Source organism: Nicrophorus vespilloides, unplaced genomic scaffold (genome assembly GCF_001412225.1).
Source record: "Nicrophorus vespilloides isolate i.1.1-1 unplaced genomic scaffold, Nicve_v1.0, whole genome shotgun sequence".
Classification (NCBI taxonomy): domain Eukaryota; kingdom Metazoa; phylum Arthropoda; class Insecta; order Coleoptera; family Silphidae; genus Nicrophorus; species Nicrophorus vespilloides.
This window is the reverse complement of record NW_017097524.1, coordinates 102,838-115,462: the sequence shown is the minus strand read 5'-3', so window position 1 is coordinate 115,462 and position 12,625 is coordinate 102,838. Positions and strand designations below refer to the sequence as shown.

The window sequence follows — 12,625 nt, the reverse complement described above, 5'->3', positions numbered from 1 at the left end:
TTGAGTAAAATTGTTTGATAAACTAAGTTTACGAGTTTGCTTTATTTGTAGAAATAATTGCTTTATTGCGATGAATACGTTGCAAAATAATTTCAGGAAATAAATATAGGAATAGTTTTGCAAACAGTTAGTAGGTGCCAGACGGTGTGGATTATCTTTTGATCCGTTGCTTAACGAACGGTCAAATTTTGATGCGTTTTAATTGGATCCAATATATTAATTGTTTACACGATTTCATTTTCGGAAGCGTTTTGCAATACTCGTTAAACCGTTGACACCGATTTAATGCGCGTTGAGGCACAAAACTACTGATCACCCAATTTTTCCACGCGTCGTCCCTTGCGAAACCACACACATCGATTCAATCAAATTGCAATTAGCACGTACGGAATCCTCTTTGCCAACCGAAAGCAAAACAAATCCTGACACTGTTACGATGTGACTCAGTTTGTCTGTTCTCGATTCCAAACCAAGTTCATCCTAAAATATTTACATTTACGAATTCGGTCATGGATCTGCTGGAACGTCAACATCACGATTCTTTTGGGCGTTAGATGCAACCTCTGAAAATCTAAAAATATGCATCTTCAATTCTTAATTATAGCTAAATTTACTAAACTATATTGTAAATTAATTGAATTAGAAAAAAGGCTACATTTTTGCTCATTGCAAATGCGAATTGTTTTTAATTATATTATATAATCCCATGTGTATGAAACGTAATTTAACTAATGAAAATTGCGCGAAAATCGGCTTTACCGTATGTGAAAACTGAGTGTTTTTTTAAGTACCTTGAAATGTTGGTGGAAAATTCGCTACCGGAGTTTCGCAAAGCGAAAGAACGGTTGCGAAATGTTTAACGAAGTGATTTTGCACAAGTGCCTCTGTTTGTTGTTATATAATTAAGTAAACAGTAGGTCTGAAAATTTTCCTGATGGTTCGCGATGTTTATTATATAAATATTCTTAATATCTTACATTCATATGAAATGTATTAAGATTGATCTATTTGCTACTTAATACAAGGTACAAACAATTAATAAAAAAACTGAACTTGCGAGTTAATGCAGTATTCCTGAAAGCACTTTGTTTGCTTTCTTAATTGTATATAATGATAATATTGAAGAAATGATACAGAATTTATATGATTTCTTGCCTATCGATGCCATTTAAAGATTATTACTCTACAAAACTTCTTGCAATTAAAAAATATAACACAAAGGACGGAAAAAATGTTGTAATATGTAGTTTTAATCTAAAATATAAAAATAAATGATCTCCATACTATGTTAGTATAATAGGAGATGTAGGAAATTTTATATCGCATTCCAAGGAGATTTAGTACGGAATTAAAATATTTACTTATCATTTATAAATTGTATCCTTCTTATCATAATGATATCATTTCCAAGAAGTAATTTAAAAAGGGGTGAAGTAAGAATAATTCAAAACTAATATAAAGTTGTCTAAATTTCACTTTGTTTTCTCATTAGACAAAAATTGCATTTTCTTATAGTTTTATGTAATAATCTCGATTCCTTAAGTTTAATTTTATGAGAAAAAGAAAATATGTTGTAGAAATCCTTTTTTTGTCAAAATTTAAAAACGGTTTTGTAGAAAAGTTGAGATTCGACAACCGGTTTTTTTAGAACAATATTTTATATAATGATGTTTAATTTAATGATGATTCATAAAAAAAATATACGGTTTCAAATTCCAATAAAATTTGAAGTTATAGAAAGTATAATGAACGCTCTAATGGTCCCAAGTTTGATTATAATTGAACTTATTTTTATGATGTGTTACATGTATGTTAATGTAATACGAAATAACGTTTCCACTTTGTAAGCATATCAATAAAATATTTAGGAAATTAATCTATTTACATTTTACACATTTAGTAACTGTCTACAGTTGGATGTAATATAATAAGTACAGCAGAATACCTATTTATGCAATACCTTAATATCGCCAATAACCCGGACTGTTTGAAACCGGGCTAATTTTGTGTACTAATTTAGAATTTATTATTATTTTTTCAATTACAATGTAGTTTGCTTTGAAATTTTCAAACTTTTTATTATAGTGAATTGAAACTGATCGAAAGTTAGTAGTAATCAGGATCATAGAACTTCGATTTGTATCGTTTCAATTTTAATTGTTTGCGATGCTGCGATGTTAAAGGGGAATACCCAACTTGGTTTTCGTGTACCGCGTAGTGCTTCGATTGCTCGAGGTTAATAATATTCTTAAAATTACAACAATTATGTTGCATTTTATTGCTACATTCATATCAAAAGTACCTCATTATTTAATATATTCTTATACACTCATATATTTACAATTATTATTTAAACTTGGAAATTTATTCTTAAAATAAACAATAATTAAAAAAACAGATTTTTTATTACTTTAGTTTCTAATTTTTTATTCTTTTTTTTTATTGATCTTATAAGTTTTTTTTTTATTATAAGAATTATTTATACAATAAAAAATGTGGATCATATAGAGAACGTAAGAACAATTGGTTAGTTATTTTCTAAATTTAATCTCAAGTTGATCACACATTGCTTTGTTTGAGTGTTTCCAGATTGATGAATCATAATATGAATATTGATTTAAAACTGCGTGGGTATCATTGATTTTACTGATTCAACCATTTGTATCTTAACAGTGAGTGAATAACTTTAATTTGTTCCGCCAATATCCTGGACTGTTTGAAACAGGACTATATAATTAATAATGACTGTATAAAGGTAACAGATTAGTAACTAATGTTTTAGATTTGTTTCATTTTGAAATTTTCAGACCAAACTATAATAAATCTGGACTAATTGAAGCTGCATTATTCGAGGTATTTCTGTATTTAGTTCCTTCGTTAGTTTGTTTGAAATAGTCTGAGATAATGGAGGAATTACGATTAAACGCATTATGCGAGGTATTTCTTTCCACTTCAGACAGTGGAACCTCGCTTAACGAATTTAATCCGTTGCAAAATTTCCGGATTTTTACTCGTATAGTGAAACATATTCAAAAATATACATAATATGTGTACACCAGTTTTAAAAATGATGTAGCAGGTGCGCAATATGGGACTGCTCCTCTCATCGTTACTCGTTATGCGAAACTTCACTCGTTAAGCGAGTCATTTCTCTTACAATTCATTTTGCTCGTAATGCGAGGTTCACTGTAGCAATACACGGAGCGTAGGTTAATTTAAAATATGTTTTGTCTTTAATAAATATAAAATAAAGAAATATAAAAGAATGAATAAAATTGCTAGATATTAATAAAAATTCGAAAATATTAATGAATGAAAAACATTATGACATAATTATTTTATATGTTTTACATACATTTCAATTTCATATTATGTATGTCTTAAGTTAAACAAATATCTTTAAATCCAATTGCAACATTTGCAATTTTATTATGGAAAATGTAGGATTCATTGCTCATTTTATGATCACTTTTTTAGGACGAGAAAATCGCCGATGAACTGCAGTACGTGTCGCAGAGCATCAACAGGTTGTATTCAGAGGAATCGTATCCGTGGAATGGGGTGTCACCGTTCAAACCGGAAGTCGCACCTGGAAAAATCCGTCGCCAAAGGAAAAAGCGATGTGAGTTCTTATCATAATTTGAAAAACCAGAATCATCCCCTCGCCAAGTAAACACAACTCAAAAAGAATCGTCCATTTGTATTATTAATATACACGTATCATGAAATGCACTCATTCTTTTCCATCTGGCTAATAATACTGTTATTATTATCATCAATTTATTTCGCTTTCCTGTTACTTTCCGCTGATCTGTTTATCTATTAGTCACTTGCAGATTGAAATTCCAACTATGTCGTTCAATGTTTCGTAATTTATTGGCGAATTCAATTGAATTATTATGGAAATCGATTGGGGATTTGCGTATCGATATCGCACTTTTAGCAATGATCTAAATTTTCCTCTGCATCATGTGCAAGTGCACATGAGCTTTGACAATCGGAATTTACTCTTTCTGTAAACATTTCTGCGTATTAATACTCAATACACTTGACAAGGGAATAAATTACGCAACTCAATGTAAGCATAGTATACCCAAGTTTCCCATTGTTGCGAGTCCTTTGCTTCCGAAAGTGGGAAACCTCGCTGGAATTTGCAATAATCTGCACGTGTCCAATTTCTGCATTTAAGCTTATATTATATAATCATTTATCACTTTGTAATAACAAGAATATTACAGAATTACTTCGATTGCTGTTCTTAATAGTAAATATATCTTTCTCTCTAGTCATAATTCATGAATTGCATATTATTTAGGATCTGATTCAAGAAATAATATAGGCCAAATATTTAATTTCCTCATGAAAACAATGTGCCATTGCTGCGGTGTTGATTTTACAACCTGATTTAATTATCCCTTTGCAAAGACACGTCTTTCCTTATTCCATAAATTCCCTTAAAGGTCAAACTATCTTTATGTACGCTTAGCATGCAGGACTTTACTATAAATTGTTGAGACATGTTTCTTCTATCTATAATTTCTTTATTTTTATACTACATTCCAATATTACTTTAAACTATTCATGAACTTCAAAAATTTCGATTAATTCATTACATTTTTAAACTAATAAAACATAAAAGTATAGTGCAGTACGAAATCTTGTTGTTGCAGCGTGTCGTTTCAAAGTATGTACTTTTCCCCCGTACACGGTAGTTAAGTCCCTAAGAAAAACGTGTAAATCGAAATTGTACGTTTTGAATGTAAAACCGTGTAAATCGAAAAGTATGCAAAACAAAAACGCATAATTTCGTTGTTTATTCTTAAGTTAAGTTATTTTTTCTTAAGGTTTAAAAAAATATTTATAATTTATTTTAAACGTGTAAAAGCTAAAACGTGCTAAGATAGTACCGTGTAAAACGAGGGATAAGTGTATACGACAAAGATGATCAAGTGACCAACAACAAAGCAATAAAAATAATATTATTTATAGCATTCAACTGTAAGGAAAAATATAATAATTAAAAAGTACTAATGTAATATAATATAATTAACGCATTAACAATAACTAACATAATTTATTAATTTCTTAAGACAACAGTTTGTTCGCAATACAAATATAAACTACGAATGTTATATATTTATTTTTAAAAAGATATTTTGATACCAGTTATTTTGTATGTATAATTTTTTTATCTAATTGTAAATAGAATTTTTAAAGTGAATTCAAACAAAATCTTAGTTGAATAAATGTAGAATTACTAATTTGTTTGTGGTTTTAGTATAAATAAATTTGACTATCTATATTTATTATCATTTTAGCTATAATTATCTTGTGTTTGCAATGATGAGCTGAATGTGATAATAATAACGTAATCTAAATATGTATGCAAGATGATTTTTTCTAATGTTACAACATATGTGGAAAAGTTCATGCTATAATAAATTTAGAAAAATTATTTGGATTATAGAGTATCTTTTTATATTCGTAGTTTATTTCTAATCTATACAGGATACTCCATTCTTTTATAAGTGTAGTTTAAGTTACAGAATGTGTGTTGTTATTAAATTAAATATGATGATAATTAATCATAGTCAACAAAAAGGAAAATAATAATTGGAAAAATAGATATAAATTGTATTAAAATAAATAATGTTCCTTAGTTCATATATATTATATTTCATATTTCTTTGAATTCATTGAAACTTTGACCTATTTAAGTGTATGTTAAATTTCCACATTGATTAATTAGTTTCAATTCCCCAGGACACAAAAAATATGTGAACTTTTGTTTTCTTCTCATTGAATATTTTAATAATGTTAAATAATGTCTAATTATGATCTGAAAATTTTCGTTCTTGTTTTCAATTCGAGAAATGGTGTACAATTCGGTTCAAGGTTCATCTAGACTAGCATTTTAAATTATTAAGAACTTTGTGAGTTCTCTTAAAGTTGTAAATCCAAAGTATATAATTAATATACTTTATAATTACAATACTTCCTTTCTTCAAGCGAATAAGTTCTGAAAAAAAAATGTCAATTTGTGTCTAAGATAAATAGGCCAATAAATAATCAATTCTATTTATACTGAATATATACTCTATATGCTAAATTTTGTCAAATGTTGATGTTTTACTTCTTAGAATTGAAGAAATTACACAATTTATTATTGTCCTTTTCATTTATGGGTATTTTTTTCATAGTAAGATTACTCTATCAAATTTGTCATAATTTTGTATCCGAGTTGTCAATGGACATCCGTCGCCCATTTAGATATTATTCATGTCACACAATGATTAACTGTTGTTATCAAATAAACAATTAAGGATATATATTAACAGTAAACCCTCCTTTAAAGTTATACTCTCATAATTCGGTTTCCATATAACAACAATTACAATAGTTCTTCTATAACGCAGTTCTCTTAAGACGCTATATATAATATTTAATAACTATTTGGGGAAGAGTCTTTAAAATCTAAGGACAAGTAGATGAAAATATGGATAAAGTGGAGCAGGTTAATAAATGGTCACTTTCTAACATGTTCTAGTGTTGTTTTACATAACATATAGCAATTCACATTAAAGAGAAAATAAACATTTTTTCTTCGAAAATGCAGATAAATTATGTTTACATTCATAAATAGTATTTATATTTAGACAAGTTTTTTTTATACTCGTAACAGTTTTAGGCTGTTGCCAAGTACATACACATTCTTTGAATTTACAAAGAATGTGGATGTATGTTTTCTATTATTAGAAGCTTTTCAATATTTCGCATAAAATTGTCTTAAACTTCTGAAAGCACAACTGCATAAATATCATATACTAGTTATTATTTTATTTTAAGCTAATTTTAATACAAATACTCTGATTAGACGTTAGTATACAGACCACGTATGTTTCATATGAAAGATGTGAACATAAATATAATTAAAAATATATAATCCTTCCATTAGCTACTTACATATCCAATACACCTATCATTCCTGCTGTTGTTGTTGTCGCTGTTGTTTGTTGTAAGTATATAATGCATATTATATACAATTGTTGGCCCTAAGATTATTTAGTCCTTGTTACAGATTTGACTCTGTGTCATTTTAAACTATGCAACATGGGAAAGAGGAAGACGACCCGAACGTTTCAGAAGATCAGCAGAGCTAGTAGTCCCAATTGGAGAATATAAACTCCAATATATAAAGTAGCCAGGATAATGAAACGACTTACAGATCTAAATATAGAATCATTTATTTATTATTTAGTTTTTTTATGTTTCCGAATTAAAGCACCATTGAAATGAAGCGTTGTTTTTCAATTAACAATATATAACAGTATGTGAAATAAACTTATTTATTTGTATAAATATAATAAAGTATTTAAAAAATAAAATTAAAGAGTGACTCTAAATAAAAAGTTCTACACTTATAGATAGATAGAAATATTAAGAACCCAACTTACAAGATTTGTTATTCCGTTGTAAGAAATGCACACCTCGAATAAATAAAGTTATACAACAATTTGCATTTTTTTTTGTATTTTCTAATAACTGCCATCCTTATTTAATTTAACAAGTAAAGCTCTACGTTTTTATTGTGTGTATTTTTTAATAATTATATTTTTTCTCAATATAGGAATTATATAAGGCCACTATATTAATTAATAACAACATTAAATATAAAAATACTTTTTAAATTGTTGACGACTGTTATTGTTGAACATTTGGTAGTTTTTTTTGGCTTTTTAGCCATAGGCAGTCATTGTGATCAACAAGTGTTGCATAGAGCCATCGACGTCGTCCTGCAACGAATAAACAGCATAATATGTATCCAATTTTCAATAAACTTCTATCGGTGCACTACACATTGATGAAACGTAATGACAAGTAATTATGTAATAATATGTTATAAGCCCTTGTATTGCCAAAACGTGCGTAAGATTCATATATAGATTTATTTCTTTTTTTATATTGAACAGGTACAAATGAGAGAAGTGATTGTTTTTAGTCAACTAGGGCCAACAACACTCGCTTGTAGTCTCCCGATGTGTCCCCCTGCAAGCAACAGAGGAGAGTTTAGTTAGTATACATGCTAAGAAGGCTTTAATAAAATACACTGAAAGAGAAATACACTATAAAGAAATATCTACATCAACTAATTATTAGATAGTACTCTGTAAAGCGAAGAAAAACTTGAAGTCATAGTAGTATCCCCACACCAATACGTAATTATAATACAAAATTGAAATATTTAGATGATTAGTTCTACTGTACTTTTCTGTTTTAGGTAATAAATGAATGGATAGTGAGAGGAAAAAGACTTACTTGGATCCAGCTCTCCAAAGTTTTTCCGTACTTGTCGAGGAACGCCTGTTTGATGTCAGCCAAATCGATTTCAGAACGGGAAACGACGATCCTAATTAAAGTTTTATCCTTGGTGCCCAACCCAGCCATGGCGTCGTGCAATCTCTCAGCGAAGTAACCTACTTTGCTCTTCACGCATTTCACTAAAAAAAACAATTCAATTACCATTCTGTTTTGTTGTTGCTTTCGTTTCTTTCAAACGTCCGAGAGAAAGTTCGATTGTTCTTACCGATTCCCAAGAGTCCCTTCTCGACGGATCCTGAGAACTCTTTCTTGATGGATTCCTCGATGTCCTTGTCGGTAAGACGCTCGTACTCGGCGAAGGTCTGTCTCAACTGTTGGTAGGACCGTGAGATCAGAATGGCGTTGAAGGCGCTTTCATCGGTACCCCATTTATCTTCTCCAGCGGCGATCAGTTCTTCCGCATCGGCGGTGGCTTGGGCTTCGTTGACACCTTGATTCTCATCCCTGTTGCCTTGGCAGAGCGAAACGCAAAGACGCTTGAAATGACCGGAAGTGTCTCCTTTCAAATCGCTTTCCAAAGATTTTCCGTAAGCTGCAAATCAAAATGATCCAATTAAGTAAACATTCTAATTTAAAAAATAATGTATTTTTACTTTGCTCGTAGAATTGGGCAATGGTGTTGATGCCGTAGTTGGAGAGAGTGCAGAGGATCTCGATGATGGCCTCCTCGTCGGTACCCAATCCAGCAACGGCGTCGTGCAATTCCTTGGCGTAGAATTGAGGAAGAGGGGTCATCAAAGCGACGATGACATCCTCGAATTTGCCTCCGAGTTCGCTCTTCAACTCAGAGATCAGATCCTTGCCGTAGGAAGTCTTGAAGGTCTCGGCGATCTCAAGACGCTGCACGATTCCGCGGCGAGCCAAGACGTCGATGATTGCCTTTTCATCGGTACCGAAGCCCTTCATGGCTTTGCGGAGGGTGGCGGCATCGGCGACAGGATCGAAAGGATCCGCCGGGAATACAGTTGGTGTACACTAAAGAAATCAAATTCAAATTAATTCGATACCCATAGATGATGAAGAGCATACGCCCAGCAGAGTGCAAAACCGTGTACAACATTAGATTAAAATTTACATAAATAAATAATAATAAAAGCATAGGTCATCGTTCCAAATTGAGAAGGTATTATATCCGTGGAGGCCAGGAAATGGCGAAATCTAAACAGGTTTCGCATCAATTCGTTGTTTGACCTAGACACATTCCCAAACCATTACTAATAATCTCACGTACTGCATTCAACTCGAAATGACATCATAATGATGTCGGTTATTGAATACGTTCCCAATTAACACGCCAATAAAAAAAATATATTACACCGGTTCAAGATTCAGGGTCTTCGTTTTATCTCGTGCCGAAAATTTCCATTCGAAAACAATGCGACACGAACAAACAAAAATAGACACACACATACCATTAGAATATTAAATTGATTCATTCAACAATCATAAGAACAAATTTCGAGTTATTTAATTGCGTACAACCAAGTATGCGGTTTTAGAAATATTCACATATTTTTTGTTTGTTTTTAGTCTAATAGGTCACATCACTTAATTTTGAAAACTAATTAGAATATTAATAAATTTAAAAAAGTAATTTTTGGCTATGACAAATTTTGTTTATTTTTACCTCCGGCTATTACATCAATTTGATTACCTTGTTCAATAAAAAAATAATTAATTAAATTGGGTTGAATTAAATGGATTATATAAAGCAACCCTTATTTATATATAAAATCAATAGTAAGAACTCATAATTTTGTTAATTGAGATAAATACAATGTAATAATGGAACAGTTGGACGGCGGTAAATGTTATTATTTGGCTTGAGAGAGAACCGGATAAACGTGTAATTTGCATGCGATTACGTGGCACGAATTCAGGTACATTCGGTGTGTGGTAAATTACGATGTGCAATGTATAGGAACTTCGACGGCTTGTTATGTAAATAGCGTTATATTTTATGTGCTTACCTTGAATGGGAAATACTGTTGGTTACTCATTGTGTCGGGGTTCCAGACGACTAGAAAACAGGAAAAAACAGATCCTTAGTGTTATTGAAACGAAACACGGACTGATACTGAGCTTGGTTCGTTCAATTCGCTCGTTTAACTTTCAAATATATCTCTTGACTAGGTCGTCAAGAAAAAAAGTAGTGGTGGGCAACAAATTACATGGAAATGATGTCATCGCTATATCATACTTGTACACAAAATATACGTATATAATTGTTTCATATTTCTTTTTGCAATTCTACACAGTGACTAAGATCTGTTAAAATCATCTAGAATTTTTTTGATTGACGCATAATAAACCTGCAATTGTTGAGACTCGGCACATGATTCATGATCAATACAATCGCCTTACACCCCGGATGTTAATATAGTGAAGGGCCTTGACGATATAGGTCAGACCTATTATGAAAGCAGAGCTTCAGAGTAAAATATAAGGACTAAAAATCGATGTATCCCGAAAAATGAGATGCGTCTAAAAATACTAGGTGTTTCCTAAAAAAATATATATCTAAACAAAAACCTGGCGCATTTCCAAATACTTTTTACTCTGAAAACGTCAGATACTACTTGAATGGATGCGAATAATGTTAAATATATCGAAATGCAATTTGAATGTTTGATAGGAAAGATGTGCGCGAATAACGCTTTCGGTCATGATTAAATTTAGCTGAGATTGACATTTTCTATTTATATTCAATTTGTAAATAGAAAGCAAATTGGAATTACTTGAATATCAGGAGCGGATGAAATAATAGTGGTACCAGGTTTCGGAATGTACGCTCTTATCACCTCTCGTGGTTTGACCTTAAATAACAGCATATCCGTTACGATTATTTTGTATAAGTTTATATATATTTAAGTGTTAAGAAAAGGTCTGAAAAATAATCAATAGACGTAAGTGGAGCAGTGTGCAGCAAAAGCCTCAAGGGAGTAGGTGTAATTATTAATATTTTTTTATTTGCTATATGGGAAGATCAATATGTTTATTTGGATTTTCGCTTTGCAAGCAGATGATAAACCAATTGGCAACGGCACAATGTTATTCACTTACTAATTGACTTAAATAGATGGTATTCTGGGAAACAGACGGTTCTTGTTGGAATCGTACCACACCCACAGAGGTTGAATGGAACGAAAAGAGGATTCCAGCAGTTTGCTTGGAACAGGTAGATGTTTTCGAATAGCGCGCATGCGTTTCTTCCTCGCTCCAATTATTGAAAATACATAAATGTCCATTTCAATTTGCAATTTCATGTTTAACAATCGCATAGATCTTAACAAAACGTTAGAATTCACCAGAATATATGCTCATTTACAAACAAAGTTCAGTGTAATTCTCAGTACTTGACACTCAATGGGTGTGACTGCATATTTGCTATGCATTACAAGATTACTATAATCTTCTTTTAACCTTTTGTCTATAAAAAGTGTGCTGATAATCATATCTCAAAGAATATAATGTTATAGACTGTGATTAGTAAATATTGTACAGATAAAATGATGACTGGTTTTCATAAAGGATGGATCGTTGAATCATACGTATTACGTAGTATTTTTCTAAACAATTATTTTACATGCATGTTTTAGGTTTTGTTTTCTGCAATCTTCAATTTGGTCCATATTCAAATATAATATACAAACATTCATTAACATATGTGTATTTATTTAATTTTAGCAAATATAAATTTAGATATCTAATTTTCAGTTATATCATGCATCGTATTTTCAATAATGTATCATAAAGTAATTATTTATAGTTCAGTAGCTGTTTGTAATAGATAATTACTTTTTATTTGGTATACATACACAATAGGTTCTTGACTTTGTTCATACCGTTATATACATTTATTTGCTTAATTAAAATATAATATTTATTTGATTTGCTAATATAAATCATATTGGCACATTTTTATTAGTATATTTCTTTACTTATAAATGTTTATTGGCACCATTTGGTGGGAAGACTTTCTGCCATATTTGCTTTTGCAAAACTGGTAGTTTATTTACATATAAATAATTATTTCTTTTGAACTCATTTATGTTTCAATATTTGTAAATCATTACGTTATAGTCATCGCAAAAAGTTAATAGGTGTTCTGTGAAAATCTGGAATGAAATAATTACTAAATAAATAATTAATGTTTTTCTCATTTTTTTTATTTCATTGATTTTGTGTTATTTCGTGAAAATTTCAGGATTTACGAAGTGTTTCGTTTCAAGAATAGTTTGGGAAA

General features: G+C 30.6%; 2 protein-coding genes across 6 annotated transcripts in view; one reads left to right on the top strand and one right to left on the bottom strand.

Annotated features, from left to right (window-relative positions):
• LOC108560329 overlaps nt 1-7,673 on the top strand; it is an 8,805-nt gene extending 1,132 nt beyond the window's left edge. For 3 of the 4 annotated variants that reach the window (XM_017917826.1, XM_017917825.1, XM_017917823.1), the window contains 2 exons: nt 3,478-3,622; nt 7,067-7,673. In XM_017917826.1, the coding sequence (XP_017773315.1) occupies nt 3,478-3,622; nt 7,067-7,182 (261 nt within the window). In that variant the 3' untranslated portion in view covers nt 7,183-7,673. The remainder of the gene's footprint in view (nt 1-3,477; nt 3,623-7,066) is intronic. The other variant, XM_017917827.1, reaches the window with a different exon arrangement.
• Nucleotides 7,674-7,731: 58 nt separating this feature from the next.
• LOC108560328 (annexin B9) lies at nt 7,732-11,574 on the bottom strand. 2 transcript variants are annotated; one of them, XM_017917821.1, is made up of 6 exons: nt 11,443-11,574; nt 10,350-10,399; nt 8,973-9,354; nt 8,585-8,911; nt 8,317-8,498; nt 7,732-7,793 (listed from the first exon to the last, which is right to left on the bottom strand). In XM_017917821.1, exons 2-6 carry the CDS (start codon nt 10,377-10,379, stop codon nt 7,737-7,739), a joined length of 978 nt encoding a protein of 325 aa, XP_017773310.1. In that variant the 5' UTR covers nt 10,380-10,399; nt 11,443-11,574; the 3' UTR covers nt 7,732-7,736. The 2 variants fall into 2 exon arrangements, with proteins under 2 accessions (XP_017773310.1, XP_017773311.1); XM_017917822.1 differs by lacking the exons at nt 7,732-7,793; nt 11,443-11,574 and adding an exon at nt 7,928-8,046 and having other exon boundaries at nt 10,350-10,534.
• Nucleotides 11,575-12,625: the final 1,051 nt, after the last annotated feature.

Coding starts and splice junctions, on each gene's coding strand:
- LOC108560328 (XM_017917821.1), bottom strand. CDS start 10,379: ATGAGTAACCAACAGTATTTCCCATTCAAG. Junction 9,355..10,349: donor AACAGTATTTCCCATTCAAG/GTAAGCACATAA, acceptor TGATTTCTTTAG/TGTACACCAACTGTATTCCC. Junction 7,794..8,316: donor CTTTGGAGAGCTGGATCCAA/GTAAGTCTTTTT, acceptor TATTCGTTGCAG/GACGACGTCGATGGCTCTAT.